This window comes from Epinephelus lanceolatus, chromosome 3 (assembly GCF_041903045.1).
Source record: "Epinephelus lanceolatus isolate andai-2023 chromosome 3, ASM4190304v1, whole genome shotgun sequence".
NCBI lineage: Eukaryota > Metazoa > Chordata > Actinopteri > Perciformes > Serranidae > Epinephelus > Epinephelus lanceolatus.
In genome coordinates this window covers 18220355-18247526 of record NC_135736.1, presented here as the reverse complement: position 1 = coordinate 18247526, position 27172 = coordinate 18220355, and the positions used below count along the sequence as shown (strand labels likewise).

At 41.1% G+C, this 27172-nt stretch overlaps 1 protein-coding gene across 4 annotated transcripts in view; it reads left to right on the top strand.

Annotated features, from left to right (window-relative positions):
• adcy9a (adenylate cyclase 9a) overlaps positions 1 to 27172 on the top strand; it is a 46866-nt gene that overhangs the window by 13409 nt on the left and 6285 nt on the right. For all 4 annotated transcript variants that reach the window (XM_033623746.2, XM_033623744.2, XM_033623745.2 and 1 more), the window contains exons 2-7: positions 17578 to 17777; positions 18027 to 18134; positions 18318 to 18592; positions 19198 to 19300; positions 21174 to 21391; positions 22382 to 22541. In XM_033623746.2, coding sequence (XP_033479637.1) covers positions 17578 to 17777; positions 18027 to 18134; positions 18318 to 18592; positions 19198 to 19300; positions 21174 to 21391; positions 22382 to 22541 — 1064 coding nt within the window. The remainder of the gene's footprint in view (positions 1 to 17577; positions 17778 to 18026; positions 18135 to 18317; positions 18593 to 19197; positions 19301 to 21173; positions 21392 to 22381; positions 22542 to 27172) is intronic.

Genomic DNA, 27172 nt, shown 5'->3' with positions numbered 1-27172 from the left:
CACACACACACACACACATACTGTACAGGAGTGGACCTACAATTACATAATGCTCCTCTACATTATTATATTAGGTACATCCTAATCCCATTATCATTAATGTGACGTGTGTGTGTTTCAGAGGGAGAAAGGGCAATGTAGGTCTAACACTAAATCGTAATTTAACGGTGACAGCAAGTAGCCAAAGAGCCAGCAGTGTATACGGGGAGACCTGAAGCACTGTCCTCTTTTCTCTCTTTCTCTCGTGCATCTCTCACCCTCTCTGCTAATAGACCTGTAATAACACTTCCTGTCATCCTCTGCATCTCTCACCCTCTCTGCTAATAGACCTGTAATAACACTTCCTGTCATCCTCTGCATCTCTCACCCTCTCTGCTAATAGACATGTAATAACACTTCCTGTCATCCTCTGCGTCTCTCTGTGTCGAACACTCTCCCACACAGTTGTCTAATCAGCTTTTTTTAAAATTCATCCACCCCACATAATTCATGAGAAGTTTGTCATTCCTATTGCTCAAGAATGTGTTGAGTCAAGTGTGTTTGTGTGTGTGTGTTCAGTGTTGATAAGCGTGCCCAACCCTGTCCTAGCCCAGCTGCATGTGTGGTGTGCACACACACAAACACACAACTAATCTTTCCTGGCAGTTTGCTGTTGCTTTAATACATTCTTCTATATTTAGAAGAACGTTGAGTTAATTTCTGTAATTACCTAAATCCCAAATGGATGAGTCACCTGCTCGTATTGTATTTAACTTTTTTAACAGGTCTTTCCAGTCTCTCCAGCGTGTGTCAGTGTTCATGTGTGATGGAGGCCAAAGGTTGCATATGCTCATGTTTGTTTGGAAGTTGTCAGTCATTAGATGAATTACATAACAGTGTTGTGACAAATTTTACCTTATCTTTACACGTGTGTGTGTGTGTGTGTGTGTGTGTGTGTTTGCTTTTATCTAACTAACAGTATCTCATGACCAAATGAAGCCATGTAATCAATTACTGGAATGTGACTTGTTACAGGTGCATGCACCCACAACCTGGCCTCATTTACTGTTTAATTGCTGGCACAGTGACTTGCACTTTTATCACTGGTGCCGCCCTGCAGCAGTTTTTGCCCCTGGTAGCTTAAAATAACCAGCAGATATTTCAACAGTGAACAGACATTGATAAAGCTGGCTTTATCATGTGGCCAAGACGTGTAAAAACACAATAAAGATCCAGAGCTCTATCAGTTGGGCTTTTTTTTGGGCAATATACGTCTTAACTTACCATGTACAGAGACAGACAAAAATGTGGCAGACGAGAGAGGGAGGGGGATAATATTCAACTCAGGTCATTGCGGTTATGTGGCAAGACACAGCTGAGACAACCAGACCACAGTGAGTGGGCTTTTTCAAAGTTTTGCAATGTTGTTACTTTGGGAAAATGTTCCCTTGGCCTTGTCGTTGCACATTGTCGATCATCAAATGCCAGACAGTCCTGATAATTCACTTCATGGGGACCAAAGCCCGTCTGACACACCTGTCATGCTGTTACTGATTGACCAGCTCATACAGAATATATGAATGGGGTCAAACATCATATATGTCTCTGTGTCATGGCTAGGTCATGACTTCCTGTATACTGCACATATGGGGCCACAATAATGTCACCCATTTACCTTCTACTCTGTATTTTGTGTGTATGTGTGTGTTGTGACAACTGTTTATAATTCCACTTCTGCGACAGCTGTATGTGCCAGTGTGGCAACAGCAGCTGGTTGTCTCTACTGCCCTGTGTGTTTGTGTGTGTGTGCGAGTGCGCCAACTCAAGTATGCTGGAGTGGTGCTGTGTTAAACGGCTGTTCTGAATAATAGATACGGAGCGTGGCCTCAAGCCTGCTAAAAAATCCATGAGCTTCCTTTGCACTGGTTTATATAGCTAAAGAACTTGTAAGAGAGAGAAAGAGAGTTAATAGCCAATGTGATGGGAAAGTAAGGATGAGATTTGGGCAGTCAAGAACCAAATATGTCAAAGAAAAGAAAGCAAGACAGACACGCAGAGTCCTTCTTATGGTGGAGGATGGGAGTACCGGTTGAGCTGTTTATTCATACCTTCCCCCATAAGGTGTGTGTGACTTCAATGGGAGTCACGCTCTAGTGAATGTCCATAGGGGAGTTATCTGTGAGGCAAAGTGCATCACTTGCAAGGTGTGCCCTCTTTCCCTTAACCTGCTGACTTCAGTCAATAATTTCCTGTTTCCCGGCGTGCCCTTTGGTCTCACAGAAGCTACGTGAAGTTGTTTCATTCGGTATTTGTAGGAGGAGAATGACTGCAGGGGAATAGTCAGAGCTAGAGAGTTGGTATCTCCAATAGTGCTGTCACGACACTGGACTTTCTAACTTCAGTACAATATTTTAAAAAATATCGATACTTGACACCATTTTCGATACCGCAGGGAAAACTGTTATTGAGAGTTCGCAACATTTCAAATATCCAGAATTAATATGGGCAGCATGGTGGGGCAGTGGTTATTATTGTCGGCTCACAGCAAGAGGGTTCCTGGTTCAAACCCAGGGTGGGGGAGCCCTTCTGTGTGGAGTTTGCATGTTCTCCCTGTGTCACTGTGGGTTTTCTCTGGGTACTTCAGCTTCCTCCCACAGTCCAAAGACATGCAGGTTAATTGGTGACTCTAAATTGCCCGTGATGTGAATATGAGCGTGAATGGTTGTCTGTCTCTATGTGTCAGCCCTGTGATAGTCTGGCGAGCTGTCCAGGGTGTACCCCGCCTCTTGCCCAATGTCAGCTGGGATAGGCTCCAACCCCCCTGCGACCCCCAACAGGATAACAGAAAATGAATATATGAATGATATGTATCAGTAAATCGATATTTTTGACTTAAGTCATTTTCAATCCCGATTATCATTCCACCTAACTTACATGCTGGTAAATTGATGCTACTTTTAAGGGAGACTTCAGCATGCCTCTAGTTTGATGGATTTCCCCCTGAGTAACTGTTAAATAATGCAAAGTAGTGAGACCTGCAATAAACTCTTATTTTAAAAAAGACCTAAAGGTATTAAGCCAGCTTCATACTTTCTGCAAGTCACTGCATTGGTCCGTGTGATGTAACTAAATGTAATCATTTGCCCATGTTTTCGAGGGTCCGCACAAACCCCTATGCAAACGACCATGTGTGTCCCAAAATTTGTGACTTAGCAAACTGTATGCATTGACATTATTATAGCAACAGTGCCGACAAAACGTGCAGCAGTTACAAAATAATGTCCAGTCCAGCTGGTTGCATAGGCATCTCTAGCTGGTTTGCCAAGAAGATGCAGATAAATGTTGCATGTTTGTTTTGAAGAGAAGTTGTGAGAGGAAATCTGGAGTTACCCACATTTATATAATTCGTCTTTAAAGGAATACAAACACAGCTGGAGCAGCTGGAACGGTGTGAGGAGCGGGCAAGACTGACTCTGATGGACCCTTGATTGTAGTATGAATAGAACAGCATGTGTATCCGTGGGACCAATACATGTCTGCAGCAGTCTGCGGACATTCAACGTGGGAAGTACATCTGAAGCTTTAATATGTCTGAAGCTGAAGCTGAAGAGAGACCAATATACAGCAAAATGGCATTAGCACTTTTATGTCCATTGTGAATGTCATTGGGCATAAAATCTGGATTATCACTTTAAAAATGTACGGACTGGCTTTGAAAAACCTGTATCAGTCAAGTCTTACTATAAACAGCATGTAAAGCCCTGTTCCTTGGTGGTCTGTGGAAAGAGAGAGTTGTGTGACATTGGAGGGAAGAATAGAGGAGGGAGGGAGAGAAGAAGGAAGCAGAAGAAGGAGCATGTTTTCTGGTCATGACCCTTTCCCAAGGATTTCCCACAGTCTAGCTTAGGGCAGCGGGGGAGGTATATGTTTGTGTGTGTGTGTGTGTGTGTGTGTGTGTGTTCGTGCGTGCATGAGTGAGGTTGGCAAATCCATGGCATACAGCAGAATGAATCACAGCATGCAACGACTGTATGATCCAAATGAAGCCGTACAATTCAAGTGCGTTTGTGCACCCCTAAAAATATGTCACATGCAGAGAAGAATAAAACCCCGCCGCATGTATTTATTTTAATGCCAGGCACTGTTAACCTACCAGCGTTTTTTGGGTTAAAATGCAACCAAGTGTGTGCATACGCATGAAAAAAAAGATGACGTGTCAGTCGTTATCGGCGTCCCCGTTGCAGCGGGACCAAGGTTGGTCATTTCTTGCTCAAGGACTGTCCTCTGCTGCTGAGCGACAGCCTCCCTAAGAGAAACTCGGAGCCTCTGTGAAGCGAGACACTAAAATGCCTTTTAACAGCTGTGTGTATGTGTGTGTGTGTGTTTATCGGAGTGACGCAGTGACAGTCGGAGTGCGTCACTGTTCCTGTCAACCCACTGCACTACATGTCACACACGCGCACTCACTTGTAAGATTTACTGAGAGAAGAGCCATTGACAAACAGATGGTGAATGATGAACAAAGGATGTATGCATTCTTTCTTTAACCATTAGTCAGATGTAACGTTAATGGAGAACAACAGAGGAAAGAGGGGGAGGACGACAGTGTGGATAGAGAATAGATTAGATCAATTCTTATTCCACCTATACTTATCTCTATCCACGTTCCAATTCTTGTCATGTTATTCAAGCACAAAAAGAAGTCCAAATATGTATGAACCCCCCACCCCACCCCCCCACCCCCACCTTTACTTTCACTGCATATTTGGCAGCCATAAATCTGTATTGTTTCTCATTGCATTCCAGACTCGTAGTCTTTTGGAGCTGGCTCCAGTTAGAACGAGTTCTGAATACCCTACCCTTGGGATGATGCGACAAAGGTCTTGTTTTTGACCCAAACCTAGAAAGTCAGATGCACTAGCCTGCCAATAGATACTTTATCAAATCCCTAGAGTATGATTTAAAAAAGAGATAAAAGATGTGGAGAGGAAAGGAACTCCCCGGACTAAAATGATGGCACAAAAGAGGGAAGGGAGGAGGGATGGATGGATGGGAGGGAGGAATGGGAGGGTATTTGAAGGAGGATCGTGCGAGAGCCTCATCCCTCGGTTCCATCAGTGTGTCCAAATATGGAGGCATCTGCTATTGCACGAGGCCTGTTCTCAAGACCCGCCACTGACCAGGGAGAAAACTGGAGGGTAGGGAATGGGGGGGGGGGGGGGGGGGGCGGTGGAAAAAAGAAGGACCGATGGGAGCGATGGCTTATGTGAAAGGAATATGGCTGAAAAATGAGAGGATGTGACAGCAGAGACAAGACAGAGCAGCTAGATATAAAGACAGGTAGCGAGAGCCTGCGCGAGATGCAAGGGTTGGCAAAAGACAAAAGAGAACAAGTTGAAGGTTAGAGAGATAGTTGAGTCGGACAGTGGGAAGGCCAAGTCTGCGAAAAAGGGAAAACAAGTTGAAGTCTATTTTTAGTGCAGGAGTTGTTTATTTTCTGACCGTTCCAAGCAGCGAGATGAAAGTGAAGAGTGAGAGAAAAGGTTAGATAAAGCTCACAGAGAAAAGAGGAGGATAAGCTTTAATTTGTCTTTTTCTGCTCCCCTTCTGAGGTTGACTTAATTTGACTTTGATGCTTCATTAGTTTGAACAAATGTTGCGTGTTAAGCATCTGTCTTTGTCTCCCTCTGTCTCTCGTATTCATACTTATCTTCACTTTGCTGTGTGTGGGACCAGAGGGGAGCCGGCGACCTTTGGGTCACTAGGGATGGTTTTGATCAAGCACTTGGAAGCCGCCGTAAGGTCAAAGGTCATTTGTCAGGAAGTGCAGAGTCCAGATTGGGACAGCCCAGTGGGGATATTCTGAAATGTCAACTTTAGTCTAAAATGTTCACCCAGACACTCTCACAGAGCGACTGCTGAGCAGGGCCTGGGTGTGCGTGTGTGTGTGTGAGTGTGCTTAATTACACATGTTTGAGTGTGTTAATTCATGTGTGGGTCTACACACAATGCTTTCAGAGGAGTCGGCCTCCAGGAGGTTGCGTGTGTGCTAGAATGCAGTATGGTTTGAGGATGAGAGTGTGTATGCAGGCTGTAGATGTGCAAGATTAGTCACCAGGGAGCGATCAAGATGTTTTGGCTTCATTTTGGGGAGCTGTCATGTCGCCCATCTTTGTACACAGTGTATGTTAGTGACGCACAAGGCACCTGAAACGTCTGTATGAGACACACCAGGCTTTCAGCTAACTCTAATGTATTCCTGGCAGCAGCAATAACGTAGTAGAAAGAGCAAGAAAGTCCAAGTAGGGTGAGAGGGAGAAGTCATGGATGGGTCAAACACACACTGGACTTTCAGCCAGGAGAACGGTGCACTTGTGAAACTACTATTAGGTGACATGACATAAGCCCTGTTTCCACCAAGCAGTGCGGTTCAGTTCAGTTCGGTACGCTTTTTTTTTTCCCACTGCGACAAGTTGTGGATGGTACCAATAGAAACGTTCCGTACCGTCCCCATTTTTGGTCCCCTCTCTGTTGGGGTACCTAGCACACAGATCTGGTACTAAAAGGTGGAGCTGTGAACACTGCAGTCTGTTGATTGGTCAATATGAGACAGTCACTCTGCTCAGGGCTGAGCTGTGGCTGGTTTTGAGGCTCATGTAACCACTGTTCATACTGTGGAGAGTTTTACTGTAACTATAAAATGAAAGATTGTTTTACTGCCTCTTACAGAAGTAGGAGTCAGAAAAATTTAATTCACTGGGTCGACTGTGTGCGACTTTTAAGGTGGAACATTAAGCAGCAAGTTTGACAATTTTGCCTGAGAAATGATCAAAAGTTAATCGTAATTAATAATTGGAAGTGTGTAAGGACAATTTTCTGTCGATCCGTTCATTGACCAAATGTTTCAGCACTAGTGCCATGTGTTTGTATCTGTATGCGTGGCTGTGTTGGTGTGTTTGGAGGTGTGTTTATAGGAGAGTCATTTTCAGATGTGTGTGTGTGCATGGTCTTCGGGTGTACATGTGGAATGTGACGACTCAGCTATGCTTCCTCTCCATTCATCCTTCTGTTCATTGATTCATTCATTCATTCACTCACGTGTATACACCCTTTACATGTGGATCTCGTGGAAATGCCGAGTGCATGCAGTGTGTATGTTTGTGTGCGTGTGTGTGTGTGTGTGTGTGTGTGTGTTTGTACATCGTAGATAATTTCTTATAAATGAGGATATGCGGGGCAGAGGCGATCACACTGCAGTGCACTACTTTGGATGAGTCATACTTGCAGGAAATGCCAAGTTTGTGTGTGCATTCATTCGGATATATCACTATGTGTCTCAGACAGGCAGATGCTGCATACTTCCTGGAAAGGGTGTCTTGTGTTTAAAGGGCTATGTCCTCTTGCGGAGTGTGGGGTTGTGTGAGCGCTCTGCATACCTACACACACAAGAACAAACAAATTAGTCACAACAAAAGTGTATTTATTTACATTTAAGGTAGAATTTATTGCAGAGCTTTTGTATTTGTATCTCATCCAAAAATCAACTGAACCTGAGCTCTAACTATAGACTGTGTGAAATAATGGATGTAGCCCAACGTGGTGTCAACCATTGGTTAGTGGACTCCTGTTTTAAAGTGTCGAGTTTAGCATTTTGGCCGTTGCCATTTTGGATTTTTGGAGCCAGAATTGACTATATTTGGATGAGAGCGTTGTCAGTAGCTAGTGACTTGTGAGCAGAGAGCACCCACCTGTCACTCAAAGTGGCCATGCCCTTATTATGCGTAACTTTAAGCCTTATTAAAATGTAACTGGATGAGTTATATAAAAGTCCACCCTCCGTACAGTGGTCATAAACAGGGAAATAAGCCATAGAAACAAATACAAACTGATTTTTGTACCAATTCTGCTGTAAAGTTGGGCATGTTAACATTGGGGGTCTGTGGGAACTGACTCACTTCTGGAGCCAGCCTCAAGTGGCCATTTGAGGAACTGCAGTTTTTGACTCTTCTGCATTGAAGTTTGACTTGAATGCACCCAGCCACAGAGCCAGTAAACAACTGTTTCCTCACTGAACTGCTTCCAATTTGATTTGATTGCCCGTAAAGTACAAGCATCTGTTACCTTATCTGACTCTGAACAAGTAGGAAAACATCTCTTGTTCTTGTTCACATCAGCTTTAAGGAGGTCAGATGTTTTTCAGTCAGTAACAGTGGTACTTTCTGTGGCAGCAATGCAAGTAAAGGGTGTAATGGTATAAAACGTGTCTGAAAATCATTTACTCTGGAAACATTACATGGAAAGCACAGATATAGGCATGAACATTAAGATGATGAAGCCACAGTGAAGTCTTGGTTTGCTCATGTTGTCAGCAGGTTGTGTTGGCTCCACATGTCTGCCCGTGTGTATGTAACTACGTGTACATGCGCACTAGAGGGACATTTCTTAATGTAGGTGTGTGTTTTGTACATCTGTGTGTTGTGTTCTAGTTGTTGTAGTAGTAGTAGCTGTCCTCGGCTGAACCCTCTCTGCTCCAGCCAGCTGGTCTGAATAAGTGAATAAAACCCATTGAGCTGCATTGACACTTTAGAGTGCTGGTGTCAGTTTCTTTCCCAGAGTGCTGCCTTTACAGAGCCTGGAGAAGATCAATACACAAACACACTCACAAACGCACACACGTGCAGCGTATACACACACCCAAGGAAGCTCTACCATGTGTTTCAGTAACTTCGGCTGCACAAACTCAGTAGTAGAGGATTAGAGCTTGGATAAACACACAGAAGATACAGTGCGTGTGGCACTTTGTTGTATATCTAGAAAGCAGATGACACTCGGGCACACACACACACACACATTATCCTACTGTGCAGTGCACGGTCTGAAAACTACAGTTTTTCAGTGTCTAACAAGTCAAGTACTTTAACGCCCTCACAATTCAAGGCCTGTTTAAGAGTTTAGAGCGAGCTGTTGATAAAGTTAGAAAGCCGAAATGGAAGTAGACAAGGAATGTGGGTTATGTGAGGCATGCTAAACTCAGTGACCTTCAAAGTACTCTCCGTCTCTTCCTCCCCCTCGCCATCTCTTCGCCGTTTGCCACTCTGCTTTCGCTATCTTCTCTGTGTCTGTGTTTCCAACTCATCAGCATTTTGCCTCTCATGCATACTAGAGTGAGAAGGAAGATCACAAAACAAGTGTCCGTAGTCACTGTATGCCTCTATAATGCTAGCTAGAGTATTCTGTACCCTTTTGCTGAATTGAATGCTATTTTATTTATTAATTTTTTGTAATTTAAGACATTACAGTAAATCGTTTGAGGCTCTTCTGTCCCTTCAGTAGCTGATCTCATTGAACAGTAAGCTGAAACCGCAAGTTTAGGAGTGTCTTTAATCAATCATAGTCAGAAGAAGGTGTTGGCTGTGCAGATCACAGTGTTTTTTTAATGCACTAAGGATTATGAAATATCCTTACGTAAAGTGTTGTCCGTGGACTATGCTCTATAGGCTACATCCACACTAATATTTTTTTGTTTCAAAATGCATAACTATTTCTATGTTTATGCATAGCTTAGTCTGAATGAAGACTTTTGGAAACGATGATGCAGACACCTGCATTCGATTCCCGATTCTCTCATCAGTCATGAATTGTCAAGCCACAACTTTATAGCTTGGTGTACAAACATTTTGTGATTTCATCCTTCTTTTGAAAGCACTCCTCTCCCATTACCATGATGTCTTCCGGCGATAAATAATGCTCTCGGCCGATACTGCTCTGATAGGTTGCCGTATGTGTTTTGCTACGACTCCCAATCAATTTTCCACTGCCTTGAAATCCTTAAACTCGTGATACTTTGAGTAACAGTTCTGCCTTGTTGTTTGGCCACCAAAGAAATCTCTAGTCTTTTCGTGATCTCCATGATATGTCCTGTAACTAAGCAACCAACGAGAGAGTTGACAATATGCTTCCTGTTTACATTATATAGTGCTTTTCGGAGTCCTCAAAGACGCTTTACATAAAGTAGGATAAAAAAGCACAGTGAATTCTTCATTAAAGACAATAAAATAAGACACTAAAATTGAGTAGAGCCAACTAGGGAAACTGTGGGGTTTAGTCAGGGTTGGCAAGTCTGGAGAGGTGGGTTTTGAGGGCCTTTTTGAATGCTGACAATGTGGCGGCATGTTTTATGTGGTGCGGTGGTGAATTCCACAGAGAGGGGGCAGCAACTGAAAATGCCCTGTCACCCCAGGCTCGGCGCTTGTCCTGGGTATTTGAAGGAGGTTGGCATCAGCAGAGTGGAGACAACAGGAGGGGGAGTGCTTATGGAAGCCTGGATGTTACAAGTACATGGATGAGTGTCAGCAGCAGAGGGTGACAGAGAGGGTCGGAGGCGGGCAATGTTACATAGGTGAAAGAAGGCTGTTTTGATGATGTGGTTGACACGAGGCAGGAAGGAGAAGACAGCTCCAAGGTTGCAGACTTGGGTCTTGTGATATACATTTCCAAGCATGTGAGTATGGACAGAGATGACATCTGAAATGGTGCTAAATGCTCTTGTGTGCTGACATTGTTTTCATTTTAAAAAGGTAGTAGTGTGGATGTAGCCGTAGACTGTGTGCCTTTGCTTCTGTGGGAGGTTTGACTTTTCTGTAAACTTCAGTATCCTCCCAATAGAAGACTTTTTGACATGTGACAGTAGGAAAGGCATACGTGTAAATGAATACTTGATGTGGGGCGAATTCCATTTAGCTGCCTCAGTTTCAGGGTCCTGGTATGGTTCTGCTGGCTCACTGTCACACTGTCATGGCGTAGTGAGACACTGGAAAAGAACAGAGTGTTTTTATTATTAGCAGAACATGTTCTTTTCCTAATCTGGCAAGTCATAAAGTTGGTTTAAAGACACGTTTTCAAAGCTGCCAACAAGACAAATAACAAGAAGCAACACAAGCTTTTAGCTTAGTAACTAATTATGTCATGAAATGTACTGGCTTTGTATTTGAAGATAATTTGGGGGTGCACAACTCTTGCCTATGAGAACAGAAGTGAACCTTTGCATGACTGTGTGTGTGTGTGTGTGTGTGTGTGTGTGTGTGTGTGAGTGGGTCGAGATCTCATAAATGGCCTTTGTCGCCCGTTTGGCAAAGGACTCAAACCCTAAGTTAGAGCTGTTGTTGGCCTACAGGCCGAGGACGTCTGCCAAGTTGTCACTGTCCCGGGGCACGGAACAAGACACACAGTGCTTCCAGACTCCCAAGATAAGTTCATTGTTAGTTACGCATTCATAACTAATTTTATTTATGCAGACGGAGAAGCATAACAGAACACTGTGGTGAGATGCTATCATGCCCATTGGTTCCACAGTGGCTAACTTAACCTCTGCTGTATCTTTTTATATTTGCACATTAAGGCATATTAACCCTGAAACAATCATGCACCAGATCATAGCAATTTGCTTTAGTTCTGCCAGTGATTATGATGATCTATTTTGATTTTTGTAAGGCAAGTTCTTATTCTTATTTCACGTCATTAAATCTTAAAATTACAAGAATTCAGTTCAGTGAAATTGAAACCGAGGAGTGGAAGCAGCAGTGCCAACACAGCTGCTGCTTTTTAGATATGACTTTTATTTAGAAGTTACCCTATTATCACATTAGCTATCTGTTACACTGACTCAAACATTGTAACAATAGTGGACCGAGAGGAAGAGAAGAGGTAACTTGTTCAGATAGAATCAGGTAGAATCATTATATCTGCGGATGCATCCAGACATGAAGGTTAGTAAATAGCCTGTGTGTGTGTGTGTTGTGTTGTGTGTGTGTGCATTTGTGTCTGACTTATGAACACACCCACTCAGCATCAGACTGACGCACATGCTTTCACATATGGGTCGGATGCTCATCAGTCACACTTACACAAGTTGACACATCATCTCATATCTTTGGCCTTTTTCTGTTGAGTGAAGAACAATGTGTCTGTTAACCCGACAGATAGTCAGGTCAGAAGGAGTTTGATTAAATGGATCTTTCTTGATTTACTTATAAAGCATTTTGTCACACTGTGCATAAAAGGTAACAGAGTTCAAGAGTTAGGGGCAGTATTACAGTGATTATTATGAAGTATAATTTCAATAATTTTATGCACCTATTTTATGTTGGCTTTTTCATGTTCATACATTTACATACAAGTTTTTCCTGGCTGCTTGGGTTCAGTCACTCCAGATCATTTCCAAGCTAAATAGAAAACATCTCCAGGGTACATGCAAAACTCAATAAAAGCTGCATTATAAACAATTAGGACTTCAGCTGCAACTCTCTTATACTATGAGCAACGTAATATTAAAGCTACAGTTAAAAGTAACCTTTTGCCATATTCACTGAAACTGTCACTACATCCACACAGATGTACATGAGACAGATACTCTGTGGAAAAAAATCAGGTTCCCTCTCCTCCTCATACTACTTCTAATGACATTTACTTGAATCTACAGCAGCTGAAGTAAAACAACCAATCAGAGCTGAGGAGTCTCTGACGCAGCTGTCAATCATGTCAATCACTGCGTTCAAACTGTCAAACTAGGCTGCGCTGAACAAATACGAATCATGATTCTGTTACTGCATTGTCTATTTTGTGCCTCTACTGTTTTCAGAAACATATTTTAGTGTACTGTTTAGCTGTAACAAGACAAAGTTCATCCGACAGGTGGGTGATGCTTCGTTTTGGCTTGACTTTTTTCAACATGGCGGCCAGGTCACATCTTTTCTCATTTTACAGCTAAACAGTACACTAAAATATTTTTCTGAAAAACTTTGATTTATATTTGATCAGCGCTGCCTAGTTTGACAGTTTGACCGCAGTTCATGAGCCGTGAGCGACATGATTGATAGCTGCTTTAGAGACTTCTACTCCTACTTGGAAGTTTTCAAGACAAAGTTGGTCTGACTAGTGGGTGATGCTTTGTTTTGACATAACTGTTTTCAACATGGCAGCCAGGTCACAACTTGTCTCATTTTACAGCTAAACAGTACACTAAAATATTCCCATTTGATCAGCGCTGCCTAGTTTGACAGTTTGACTGCAGTTCATGAGCCATGACCGTCATGATTGACAGCTGCGTTAGAGACTCCTACTTGGATGTTTTCGTTCATGTGCAGTTGCTCTTGTAATCGCTATTAGAGGCAGTAGGAAGAGGAGGAGGGTCAACTTCTTTAACTTCAGCTTCAACTTTATTTTGTCCCTAGAGGGCAATTAGTTGCGCAGCAAGCAAAAACACATATAGAAAGACACGAGAGAACACATAAGAATATAAATACTCAACAACTGGGGAAGGAGGGGGGAACCAAATACAGTGATCTGAAACAGCAGTGGTCATCAACAACAACCATCAGTATCAACATCAGCAACACCATTGTCATCAACATCGTCACCATTGCTCATAACATGATCATAACAAGATTAACAACCAGCCAAAAGAGAAGCCTCAGTGCTAAGTTTGACTCTACCACTACCCTGCATTCAAAAGAGATGTGGCAGTCGGAATGAAGGAGCGCTTGTATCTGTTACTAATAGGGGGAAATCTGAGCTGAGAGCCAGACATAATCTGTCTCATCTACTACTGTGTGGATGTAGTGACAGTTTCATAGAGAATATAGATAGAAGTTGTCAACAACAGCTGTGAGAGACAATACAAAATACTGAATTTGCAAAAGGACTAAAGAACAAGTGTCTTATACCTTTATATTTGTTATTTGGAGATGATCTACAGTGATAATCCTATCAAAATATGACAACAGTCTTCACAAAATGTTTGACAGAGCTGAGCTAGGCTTGCATTAATACAGTGTATTTGTCCTGGAAGCCCTTTTCTCACATACTTAAAAGTTCACTGAATGGGCTGCAGTAGGGTTGCTACAAAAACACAGAAATAGTGTTGAAAGTTGGCTCCAGTCTGTGCTGCTCATGCCCATGGAGCAGCGATGCCAAATGGGTTCCCTTTTAGTGTAAATAGTGTACATAACAATGAAATATAACACCGACAATCAGTCAGAGGCAGCGAGCTAATCAAGACTCTTGGACCAGGCTCCTTTATGGCCTAAAGTTGCTGCTCCAGTCATGTCGGTGCTAACAAGGTTAGCACCTCTTAGCTGTTTGAACAAAGAGGCCAGCAAGCCAGGTTACTGTGTGTTTGGACAGGCTGATAGCGGCTGGCTATGGGCCACTACTCTAATCCACTGTTTGTATATTTCCTTGTTGGCCCTTCACTTGTGTGAACATGGCCAGAGCTCCGGGCTGATGTGCAAACATAGGTGGTGAAACACCCAGTATTGCATTACCACCTGCCTGTCAGTGTGTGTGCATCAACAAAGAGTGGCTGGTGATGGGTATGTCTGCAGCTAGCCAATATTTTCACGTGGAAAATCATGACCGCCTGTAACTGAGAGTGTTACTGTGGGATTTTAAGTCAGATTTAGCATAGTCTCATCAACATGATCAACAGGGTTTATTTGATAATGTTATAAATAAAAGAAATGCAAGCTAATTTTATCATTTTTGAAGCTAAAACCTATGGGGTGCCGTTTTGTGGCTCACACTGAAAATAACATGACTGACAACATTTTGCCACATTTACAGCAATATTTGTTAACTTAGAAATATATTAAATAGTTACATCTAAATATTAAATGTGGCACCTAAATGTTAAATGTTAAATCTAAATGTTAAATGTTGAATCTAAATCTAAATGCTAAATCTAAATCTAAATCTAAATGTTAAATCTAAATGCTAAATATAAATCTAAATGTTAAATCTAAATGCTAAATATAAATATAAATGTTAAATCTAAATATTAAATATAAATATAAATCTAAATGTTAAATATAAATGTTTTGGGTGAAACTAAATATTTAGCTAATATGCAAATTCACACTGCCGGTCATTGGAAGTACCAAAATAAAAGCTCGAGATGGTCAGACTGTGTTTATAGAATCAAATAACGAATTAAAACCAACTTATCGGGGGAAATGGACATTTGAACATACATTAGTGTGATAATAACTACCTAAAATAACAAGAAACGTGTTTGGAGAAATTTTATTTGATGTGTACTTTGAGTTGTTAGTGTCCCTTCGGAGGGAATCACCTTGTTGTTTACAAACACTTCCGGGTAGAAAACCAGCGGAGTTTAGCTACATATATATATGCATATCTCACATTTTTCACATCACTATATCACCGTTTAGACTAATCTGGTGTTTGTCTATAAACACAATGAGTGAACAAACATTACTATCACGTTCTGAAATTAATAACATGGTTATCGTAGATTAGCAGGGCTAACTGTTAGCTGTTAGCCCTGTTAGCGGTGTCTGTAATGACTCATTAACTCTAAACGGTCCGTGAAAAAAAAAAAAATTCCAGCGGATGTCTTAGTTACAACATGATTGAGCTAACTGGAGTAGTTTCATGTCGTATCCGACAACGGGAGGCTTTTAACAGACAATGTCCTGATGTTAGCTTTGCTGCTGCTGCAGCCACTGATGCTTTCTAGACATCGTGATTTCCCAAAACTGAATAAATACCACACATCGCAACACAAAACTGCTTTGCTAGCTCAGTCATGTTGTAACTAAGACATCCGCTGGAAAAAAATATTTTTTTCATGGACCGTTTAAGAGTTAATGAGTCATTACAGACACTGCTAACGGTGCTAAGAGCTAACGGTTGTTAGCTTAGCTTAGGTTGTTAGTCCCTCCGAAGGGACACTAACAACTCAAAGTACACGTCAAATAAAATTTCTCCAAACATGTTTCTTGTTATTTTAGGTAGTTATCATCACGCTAATGTATGTTCAAGTGTTCACTTCCCCGATAAGTTGGTTTTAATTCGTTATTTGATTCTATAAACACAGTCTGACCATCTTGAGCTTTTATGTTGGTACTTCCGGTGACCGGCAGTGTGAATTTGCATATTAGCTAAATATTTAGTTTCACCCAGAACATTTAGATTTAACATTTAGATTTAGATTTATCATTTATATTTATATTTAGCATTTAGATTTAACATTTATATTTATATTTATATTTAGCATTTAGATTTAACATTTAGATTTAGATTTAGATTTAATATTTAGCATTTAGATTTAACATTTATATTTAGATTTAATATTTAGATTTAACATTTAACATGTAGGTGCCACATTTAATATTTAGATTTAACTATTTAATATATTTCTAAGTTAACAAATATTGCTATAAATGTGGTAAAAGGTGATGTTAAAAAATTCACAATACTTTTTTAAACATTGTTTGAAGCTAAATGTGGCAAAATGTTGATGTTATTTTCAGCATGAGACACTTTACAAACGGCACCCCATAAAAACCAGCACATGCTAGGTATAACTGACTTAAATCATAATCAAAATTACAATCATCAATTGTCCTATAGATTGACTTATTGTTTTAGCATCAGATTAGAGTACGCAGATGTAACATGCTTCAGTCATCACATTAGAGGATTTGTTGCCCAAGGAATGTTTGGCAAAACAAATTGCTTGTTATATTGTGGCGATCCAGCCTCTTGTGCTGTTCTCAGTGTTACCATTAAAAATTGTGCTTTAAAGCAGTGGTTCCCAGCTGGTGGGTCAAGGCCCAAATGTGGGTCGTGGGTCCACTCTGCATGTACTGCAAGTGGCTTGCAAGCGCGTGACATTTGTAAAAAATACACAGTATTTTGAAGTGCAGTACATTTCTGGGACATAGCTTTTATTTTGAAGTGCAGTTTCCTGCTGTAGAGTGAGTGACTAATGGACAGCGACTTGACAGAGACAGCAAACTAGCTTGATGATGTGGACATAAGACAACATGAGAGGAGTAAACATGAAGTTATATAAAGTGACAGCCAGGTAGCTCGTTGATTGCACAGTTTTGGTTTTATCAGCATTGTTAGCAATGTTAGACTGCAAATCGACTGCACATTATGAATAATGACCAACAGGTAGAGACAGGGTAAAAAGGAGGCGTCTTGTACAGTAATGATTTGGGGCTTATGACTGTGGGATCACTGTAACACTCTTTTTAATGGACTTAATGAACTGACAAAGTACACAGAGTCAGTTGCAAGCACAGCAGTTTTAACAGCTTTTTAATCAATGAAAATACCCATGCTGACATGCATATGTTAACAAACAAATTATTTTCATGAACAGCTTATATACATGATCTTATGTGGATCTATCATAAGATCGCTTCCTGAACAGATTTCACAGATGGATTTTTATGCAGTCTAGCTTTTAAGATCATACTAAAATCACTCATCTCTTTTTCCTTTCAAACCACAAACAAACTGCACCAGAGTCCACTTTAAAGCGGGACGAGACCCAACTTCTCAAGCAGTCCCAGTTTGGTTGTGCGGTCCGCATTAGGATTTAATTGACAGCTTTTAAACCAGCCAAAATGAGCCGCACCAACCAGGCAAACTGACCTCAGTTTGTTTTAACCGAATCAAACAGGTTAGATGTAAAAGTACTGTTTAAGTCAAACCATGAAAATTTCAAAGATCATCATCATGAAGTTCTGAACAGAGGGCATTTTTTTTGTTTGTGCTTTTCCCCAGGGCTGAAAACCTACCTGATCTCAGGAAGGAAGTTGGACCATGACGTGCCATGTGGCTGTGCTCAGGTGGGACTGTCGGGTGGAGATTTTGTTAGCGTCAGCCTGTCTACCTGTCCTCAGCCCCGCACACCGGACCTCATCCCTGGGGGAGCACAGGCTGCTGAGCCCCTGCTGTCCCACCAACCTCCAGACAGGATTGGGGTAAGTCATGAGAAACAGAAAGCTGAGGGTGGAATATAGACATGGATACATACATGCCCTCGTATTTTGGCCAGACATCAGATTAATAATAATTTCTATGTGAATGAGTTTTACATGTGAGGAAAGTGCAGGTAGTCCTTTGACCACAGTGTCCACACTCAAACACTCCTATCCAAGTGTTGTTATATTTGTGTTTTATGTGTTTTATTTTTTATTTGTCCCCCCTGCACTGTCCTTTTGTCTCTCCAGCCTCCCTGTGTGTCCCGTAGTGTGGTCTTGTCTTCGGGTGCAGAGCAGGGTGACGATGTGGCTGTGCTGAACGGCTGCCAGGAGGAGCACAAGACCAGCAGTGCCAAAGTACAACACACACACACACACTCACTCACAGGCATGAACACTGACAGCACCAGTGCATATGTCACTTAACAGTCATGTCCTGTGTCACCTCCGTCTGTGTGACCTTTTTCTTCTTCTCCCTTATCTCCTGAATCTCCTCCCTGTCATCTTCTGTGTCTTCCTCACCTTCTCGTATGGATCCAGTTCATCCCAGGTCACAGCCCCAGAGCGGCCAACGGTCTCCTGAGTCCCCCGCTGGAGGATCCAGTGCGAGCCAGCCAGAGCTCCCTGTGCGACATGCTCCAGGAGAAAGAGAAGAAGACCAGCACCAGCACGGGTACTGGCACCAGTCTAGGCATGGCCGGTGGCACAGGGGCAACAGGCACGGGGATGGACCACTCCGCCCTCATCCAGCTACGTGCCAAGAACTTCAGAGAGAAGAGTGACGTCCATTTTGTGGATGTTATCAGGGAGGACAGGTGAGCAAGAGGTTATCGGTGATCAGGGTGACTGAGTTTACACAGTGAGATGTGGTGAAAGGATCCATGTGGTCATAAACAAGATCCCATGTTCGTATGTTTGAACTTTGTGAATGAGTAAGCACGATTTATATAAATGACATAAACCTCCATATAATTTTCTCTCAAAGTGTGTATCTACCTCCATCAGTTGCCAGTCTATCACAGGGATATGATATGATATACTATACCTATATCATAGCATTACAGAGATCACTTTCACATTTCATGTCTTCAGATAATGTCGAGAAACACAGACACCACACAGAAAGGGCACTCTTAAAAACAGAATGCAAATGTTTGACACACTCATTTTCATTTCATTTTGCAAACAAACTCGAGTGTGACTCAACCAGACCAAACATCAACCATTCTGCAATATATTAAAATCTACTCCAAGTTGAGTACATAGAAAAAAAGATTCAGAAGTAAATTTATTGGGAGTTTTGGTCCAAACAAACCTTTGCTGACAAAATCAGCAAAGTTTTGTTTTTTAATAAATATTTGACTTCCATAGGAAAAATATATTAATCTTATATTTGGTCTTGTCTCTCTGTTGTTCACAGTCTGATGAAGGACTACTTTTTCAAACCACCCATCAACAAGATCAGCCTCAATTTCCTAGAGAGACCTCTGGAGAAGGCCTACCGCACCAGCTACAAGGAGGAGGTACACACACACACACACACACACACACACACACACACACACACATCCTACCTTGCCTTTTTTAGTTCGGTTTAGTTCATTTATTTTGGTCATTTTCAAACTTACACAACTCAAATAGACACAAGAAAAAGAGAGAAAAAAATCACCATCAGCATAATCATAATAATCATAATAATATTATTACTTTTGAAGCACTGACAAGTCAAAGGAAGTTATGCTGACCCAAACATGTTGACTGAAACCTTGGCTTATTGCACCCACCCTTTTTACTTCAGTAGTTTTGTACTGTTCTCTGGAATTATACAATGAAAATGAAAGCAACAAAACAAATTATATTTACATTTTATATAGCTCAAAGTCCCAAACAAATATTCATACGCACACACTGGTATTCATAACTAGGTTTTATATTTCATAATCAGCATTTTTTCACAATACTTTTTATATCAATCAGGTGTTTGACACATTACACAACATCAATTAATTTTTAAAACTATTCCACATTATTCTTATCTTTACTTTTGTTAACCTATAAAACATGTTCCTCTTAGTTCATACTGGCTCTCCAATTTTGAACAACTTCTGGACACAGTCTGGAAGCATCTTATTTTATACTTTATACATTAATGGGGCATTTTTAAGGTTTACCAAATCTCTAAATTTGAGAGCGTGTGAGTTTATAAATAATTGTTCAGCTGGTATGTGTTACTCAGCTCTGTTTATGACCCCTTACAGCTCTCTTCTGTAGCATAGAAATTGGACTTTGACGTTTTGTCATCATTACATGATTTATATGTGACTTCCAGCAGAGTTTATGGTCTGTCACAACTCCCAAAAAATTATTTTATAAATTCTTTTGATTTCAGCATTAACTATGATAATTTCTACTGGACTATTATTTTTTCGATATCCAAAATTTATGAATTTGGTCACATTTAAATTTAACAACTTATTAATATCAAACCAGTGACCTACCTGTCACTGTAATTATAAGCCTCATCACAGCCGTACTCAGCACAAACTTTAGAATAGTTGCTGACTATTTACCGACTTTCTTAATAGGATATTTGTCAAGCATGTGGATGGGGACATCCAGGGGTCTTAGACAGTGTGCTGTGTGCTTTGTGCCTGTGTGTGTCTGACTGTGTGTGTATATGTGTTTGCGAGTGAAGGGGGGCAGGAGTTGTTGCAGTGTTTTCCTTGTACCACCCCCCAACACCACCCTATTTCCCAGATTTTATGCCATATTAGCCTTGCAGCCTTGTAGCCCCCTGCTGTTGCAGCAGTGTTACTACAGCGCTCAGAACACTGATGTTCAGCCTCTGAGTTTATTTGATGCAGATCTGCAGTGATGATCACTGATGATCAGTCTTTGGTTGTGACTATAGTTTATTTGATAGAAGCTTCCACTGTGGATTTAACAGTTTGTTAACTTATGTGTGTTTAGGTTTATATTTTATAAATGTTGTGTTTTACTTTTGCTTATCGAATTAAATTAGTTTCAATTTTTATATTAAAAAGATATAGTGGTCTGTAGTGAGGTCAGCACACACACATATATGTTAGACATACTTTTAAGACTAATTTCTAATGGACACAATAACTCAAGTATCATGAAAAAGCTTTTGAAATCTGAATAGGTTATCATTTATAAAAAAAATATTTTTACCCGATGACTAAATGGTCTCAGTTTAGTTTTAGAAATATCACTATTACCTTTTATACAGCTACCTTTTATCATAGTAGTTCTTTACTATATTAAATTCAAATGAAGGTCAAGCATCTGTGCATGTGCAGTGTACAGTGCAGACATGATTTCTGCGAAGACTGAGCCACTGCCTCTCCTCCGTTTCACACCCCTCTTCCCCTCCAGGTAAAGAACCAGGTGCAGGTGCAGACATTCGCGAGCTCCACCTTCAGCTCCTTCCTGGATGTTCTCCTCAGCTGTTTTGTCTTCCTGGCTCTGACACTGGCCTGTTTCCTTCCACCTCTGGTGAGCCCAGCCACTGTGGGCCATCCGGCTCCTGCTGCCCTGGCCCTGGCTCCCCTGGCTGGCCTGTTGGAGCTGGCCTCCCTGGTGCTGTCCATACGGTGAGTATTGAGTGCGCGCACATGTTTTGCAACAGAGTTCAACAAATATGGGTTTAAAAGGACAGTTAGAAGGTATTTATACTCTATAATACATTCATGAAAGAAACTTTTGCAAAACAAAACGAGAAGGACTCTGTTAAGGCCGATTTGTTTTGCTGGAAGAACGGAAAACCTTGTGAAATGTCATGTAGGCTGTTATTGTCAGTGCTGTGCCATCAGGGCCCAAGAATATCTAACTATTTGTTTCCAAATTGACTGCTGTAGTGCTTGGTTGGATTAAAAGCCTGTATCTCTTGGGCCTCAGTGGCACAGACTTGGAAACCACTAATAGACCATCCCATAGCATCACAACTCTCCACTGAAACCAAAACAAATTATTTTATGTGGTGGTTGGCTCCCACACCACAATGGATTAACTTCCCTGGTCAGATATGACTGGCTCACATCCAGTTTTTTTTTTTGTGAAAGACCAATATTGGCTCAGAAATTGGCACAGTGAGAAGTTCCAACCCCCCCGCTTCCCCCCCAAAAAACTGTCTACTTGGAGTTTCCAGTATTTGAAATGCTTAAGATGTGTTTTATGGATTTTGTGGTGTGTTTATGGGTGTGGATGTATCTCTCTCAGTGGAGAACATTTGGAAACAAATTAATTTCCACTTACTGCCATGTGAAAATTGGGCAATAAATCTCCATCTTTTCGCTGGGACTTGGACAGCATAGTTGTGTTTTAATAATGTGTCTTAATTAAGGACTGCTGAGAGTCTGCTGCAATTTATCCCTGACTGAGCAGGACCGGGGGTGGAGAGTAATTCAGGGAGAGATAATATGTTTTTCTTTACTCTGTTTTGTATGTAGCTTTGATTTGCTATGTCATGTTTTTGTTTATTCTGATTTCGGTCTCATGTAGAATATTGCTTTGGAGCTGTGTTGCTGGAAACTCATCCTCTGATGTGTCGTCCTAACACTCTGTCCTCCTCTCGTCTCCTGCAGTATGGCCTTCTATCTGGAGGAGGTGATGAACTGTACCCGCTCCCTGCTCCTGGTGGTGTCTGGATGGGTTCCCCGTCATGTGATTGGTGCTGTGTTAGTTTCCCTCCCTGCCATCTCTGTCTTGTCGCACCTCACCTGCAGCGTCCACTTGCCCCTCCAGGTAAACATGGCTGTTTGGTGGGATGACGGGATAAAAACTGGACTGTGTGTGAATGAGTAAAAGGGAAGACATTGTCCTGTATGTGGGCACTCAGAGACTCTGTGTGTCCGTCTCTTGTCATTGCACTCTGTTTCCATCTTCCGTCTGACACTGCGTCTACTGATTCCCATGGGGGAGGGGGTTTTAGTTTTCCCTAACCAATCACGAGAGACCGACATGTCTGCCTGAATCTAATGTCATTTTAAACTGACACTGATGCATAGCCGTGCCAACGTACTGGTTTTACTGTGGGTTTAAGGGTGGAGTGGAGCAAAGTAAAACAAACTACGATGTCAGGCGATGTTGAGAACACACGCCGATTTAGAACAGCCTCGACAGCAGCATCTACCGCCATTGTTGCTATTACTTCTCATCAGTTAGGGTGCACAGCTTGACAGTGTTTGACAACAGCGTTAGTCGTGCCGTGGGGCTTGATTGATTGAGTGATTGATTTAAACAAGAAACCGCTGTTTCATGACTTGATACCAGACAAATTAGTCAACTCAGTGGAGTGGGCGGATTCAAAGGTCTGCACCCAGGCAATATCTCTTTCTTAAGAATCATTCTCAGTAGAGAATTAGGAGAATTAACAATAATTATAGTAGTATTTTAGATTTTAAGTTAAACTATCAAACATATTGCTGCTGCTGCACTACATTTGTCATCGCTTCATACTATTATTCAAAGGTATACTTTGCAGGACTGGCCGTAACTGTTTGTAAACACACTCACCAGTGAAAGTAAAAGTAAAAGCCAACCGGATTCATTTGGTGTTTGTGGTTTTCTATGCCCCACCCATGCCAACAATAGCTGTGCCCAGAGGCATTATGTTTTCAGATTGTCTGTCCATCCTTCAAGAGCACCTTCAAGGGATTTTTTTTTAATTTGGCACAAACATCCACTTGGACTCAAAACTGAAACGATTAGATTTTGGTGGTCAAAGGTCACTGTGACCTCACAAAACACGTTTTTGGCCATTAACTCAAAAATTCAGAATTCAAATTATGGCAAAATTTCACACAAATGTCTAGTCGGATGCAGTGATGATATGAGGACATTTTATATCAAAAAGGTCAAAGATCAGCTTCACAGTGACATCATAGTGTTCTACAAAAACACTTTTCTGATCATTATTCAACAACATCACAGTGATATTTGGTCAGATACAGAATTGATGACACTAATCGTGGGTGCCCACCTTAAACTGTGCTAATGGTATGGATCTTCTGTGCTGCCGCTGGGGGGAAGATGTGTGTGAAGCATCCATGTTTTCACAGATATGGATGTAAACTGTAACTGCAACTGGTTCGCAGAGACATACAACCACAAGACAGTAACTCTAGATTTGTGCTGTATCTCTTAGATGTGTGCTGCTGACAGTCTGGCTGACAGGCATCTGGTTGATACCTTTTTATAAAGCCCCGACCTCACCTGAGATCTGTGGAGACACACACACCAATAAATGACCTGGATACAGAAAACAAGAAGGAAATAAGAAGATACAGGCAGTGGGCAGAGTCTCTGTGGAGAAATACATGCCCAAACACTTGTAGTGGGTTATAAATGATGACTGAGAGCAGTTACTTCTGTATGAATCTGTACATTGTTTTTTAAGGAAAATCCTGCATAGTATACCTTTAGCAATATTACTGCTACATCTGCTGCCAGCAGTACCACTTAGGCTGCAACCACTGTCGCTATTAGCATTAGTAATACAGTTAATTTGACTCCTGCTCCCACTCTCATACCCCTTCTCCCACAACATAACATGGGTTTCGTTCTGCTTTACACTCCTAATTTTGAGTCATTCTCAGCTGGAACCAAAAATAGCAGGTTTTTCAACATCATTTGGCGTGTCATATTCTACAGTTCAGAAAGAGAGGGTGGAAAAGGCAACAATAGAATCGCTAAGTGAGAAATCATTGGAAAAAAAGAGCGTGTAGTGGTCTCATTAATAATTGGTCATCCTTTTTTTTTCAGATAAAAACAAATATCTGTAATGACAGAACAAAAGTGACGCATCCATAGTTGCAATGGTTCGATGGTCCTGAGCAGAGCCAGTTCAAGACCCAGAGCTAATTTGGTGGAAAAAGGGTATCAGTGCAACTGTGCTGCCTCCACTGTTACAGGGCTACTGCTAATTGTGGGAGTCGTACTACGAGTGATTTCGAAGCTACAATTGTTGCCCTCGCTGATATCCCTAAGCCAAAGTATGCAGGGCGAAGTTGGGCGGTTTGAAACCTTGCCCATGGTGGTCTGAAGCCAGAGATCCTTGGAGACCATCAGAGCTGTTAGCTGGCATTAGCCCTGATAGGAACTGTAGAAGGAAAACAGCTAGGAGACTTCAGGAGGCTTCGCCTGTGGACCTTGGCACCAGGAATGTTGACATTTCTTCTTCTCTGAGTCCCGCATGTGAGAAGATTGAGAGCAGCCATACTTTGCAGCGTTTCTCTGCTGTTTTGAGTCAAGGCCATATCCAGCTCTGTATAAGTTTGATTCTCTCTTTCCAGCTTTGAGCCAACGGCTGCTCACAAGATGTGTGGTGTTTTGATATCTTGTTTTTCAAGGATTTTCAACACCCCATTTCGCGATCCATTTCTCTCCCACCCTGCTCCGTCTCTCCCCTCCACTCTCTCCCCATCTCTTCGGGGCTTGCAGATCAAAGTGGGAGTCTCAGGGAGGGTTGTTAATTAGACATGCAGTTTTCTGGACTTTAATGCCTTTGAAGATATCAGACCCCAATAACAGTGCTGGAGGGGGGCATCGCTGGGAGAGAGGGAGGACATGTGTAGGGATGAGAGGGGAAAAGATGTTATTCTGTCACTATAATCATTAACAACCTGTGAATGTCACCAAATTACCACTGCTGTCTCTGTGTGTGTTTGCTTGAATTATTCTATATTTGAAAGCAGGGCTGCACAATATGCAAAAATAATATATATTGCGACATTGATGATAGTGCGATTGCGATATGAGTCACAGTTTTATGGGAGTGGTCATTTTTTTGTTTGATTTTACTAAAAAAATTATAAAAATGACTGTGCCAAAAAATCATGTTTCCTCACATCTGGAATATGATTTATAGGCATTCCCGTAGCACCACAATGCTTTATTCATAATGACTTTTTGAAATGATTTTTACCTCTGTCAAAAAAAATTGCAGCTCCTGTGATTTGGCTATTGCGCTTGTGATTTTGATAGTTGTGCAGCCCTATCTGAAAACCTAAAACAGCACCTTTCACATCAAATGTATCGTAGAAAATGGGTACTTCTTTTCTTCGTCTGCCCTTGAAACATTCCTTCCTGCATTTGATATATGAAGATCATTTTTTTGCACTGCAATATGCTGTGGCTTGGTTCATATTGCATTTGACATCTAACTTTTAGATACTAGTTAAATTACATGCAGAGGAAAGACAAAAGCAAAAGTGTTTGTTTTTTTTACTGGGAGAGGAAAAAAACTAATTGGAGATGATCTTACTTGTAATTTTTATTGTTAGAATTCATGAAAATGAACATAAAGTAAAAGTACTAGTTTAAAACATATTGTACAATAAAATAAAAATGAGAGTGGCAAAAAACAATCATCTCTACACACAAGCAATACATTTTGCTAAACAATAAGTGGTTAAATAACATTTAGGTGAAGACATGGCCACCAGGAGTAGTTCGGTTTATAAAATGCCAGAAAGTGGTGAAATATGTCCATCGGTATTTCGTAAAGCCAAAGATAACATCCTCAAATGTCTTTTTTTCCACAACTTAAAGATATTCAGTTTACTGTCAGAGAGGAGGAAAGAAAACAGAAAATATTCACAATTAAGAAGCTTGAATCAGACGTTTTGACTTCTTTTCATCTAAAAAACCCCAACTCAAACCAATTAATTGATTACCACATTAACTAACAATTAATGGAATAGTTGACAACTAATGGATTCATCGTTGCAGCACCACTACTTTTCAGTGTCCTGGATAGTTAACTTTCATTTTGACACTGAGCACATTTACATGTGCACAATAATCAGATAACTGGGAATAATCAGGTAATGGTAACACATGATTCAGTCCTTCAGTTGGATTTCTCCTCAAGTACCTGACATAAAACTCAAACTTCCTGTTACAGTAGGTACTCATATCCTTGAAAAACCTCGAAAAGTACGCAAGTCATATATTTGCAAAATAAAGCACTCATCATGCTGACAGCTTATATTCTTACAGTACTGTTTGTTTTTATCATTAACAAATACATGTGAGAGCATTCTAATGTGTAGTATATCAATGTGGAGCCAATTTTACATACTTTGGGTAGATTCGGAGTAAAAGTACTGCAAAGTGCAATATACAAGTGTATTGTATATAAACGTGTCACACAAAGTGCATAACATATAAGTAAGATAAAATAAAAGTGACAATTTAAACACTGAGAATATAAAAATATATTATTTTATGTAAAATCTTTGTATGAAAGGAAACAAAAGCTGTCAGATTAACGTAGTGGAGTAGAAAGTACAATATTTCCCTCTAAAATGTAGTGGAGTGGGAGTGTAAAATAGCAAAACCCGAAAGAAACCAGATTAAAGGGTATACATGCA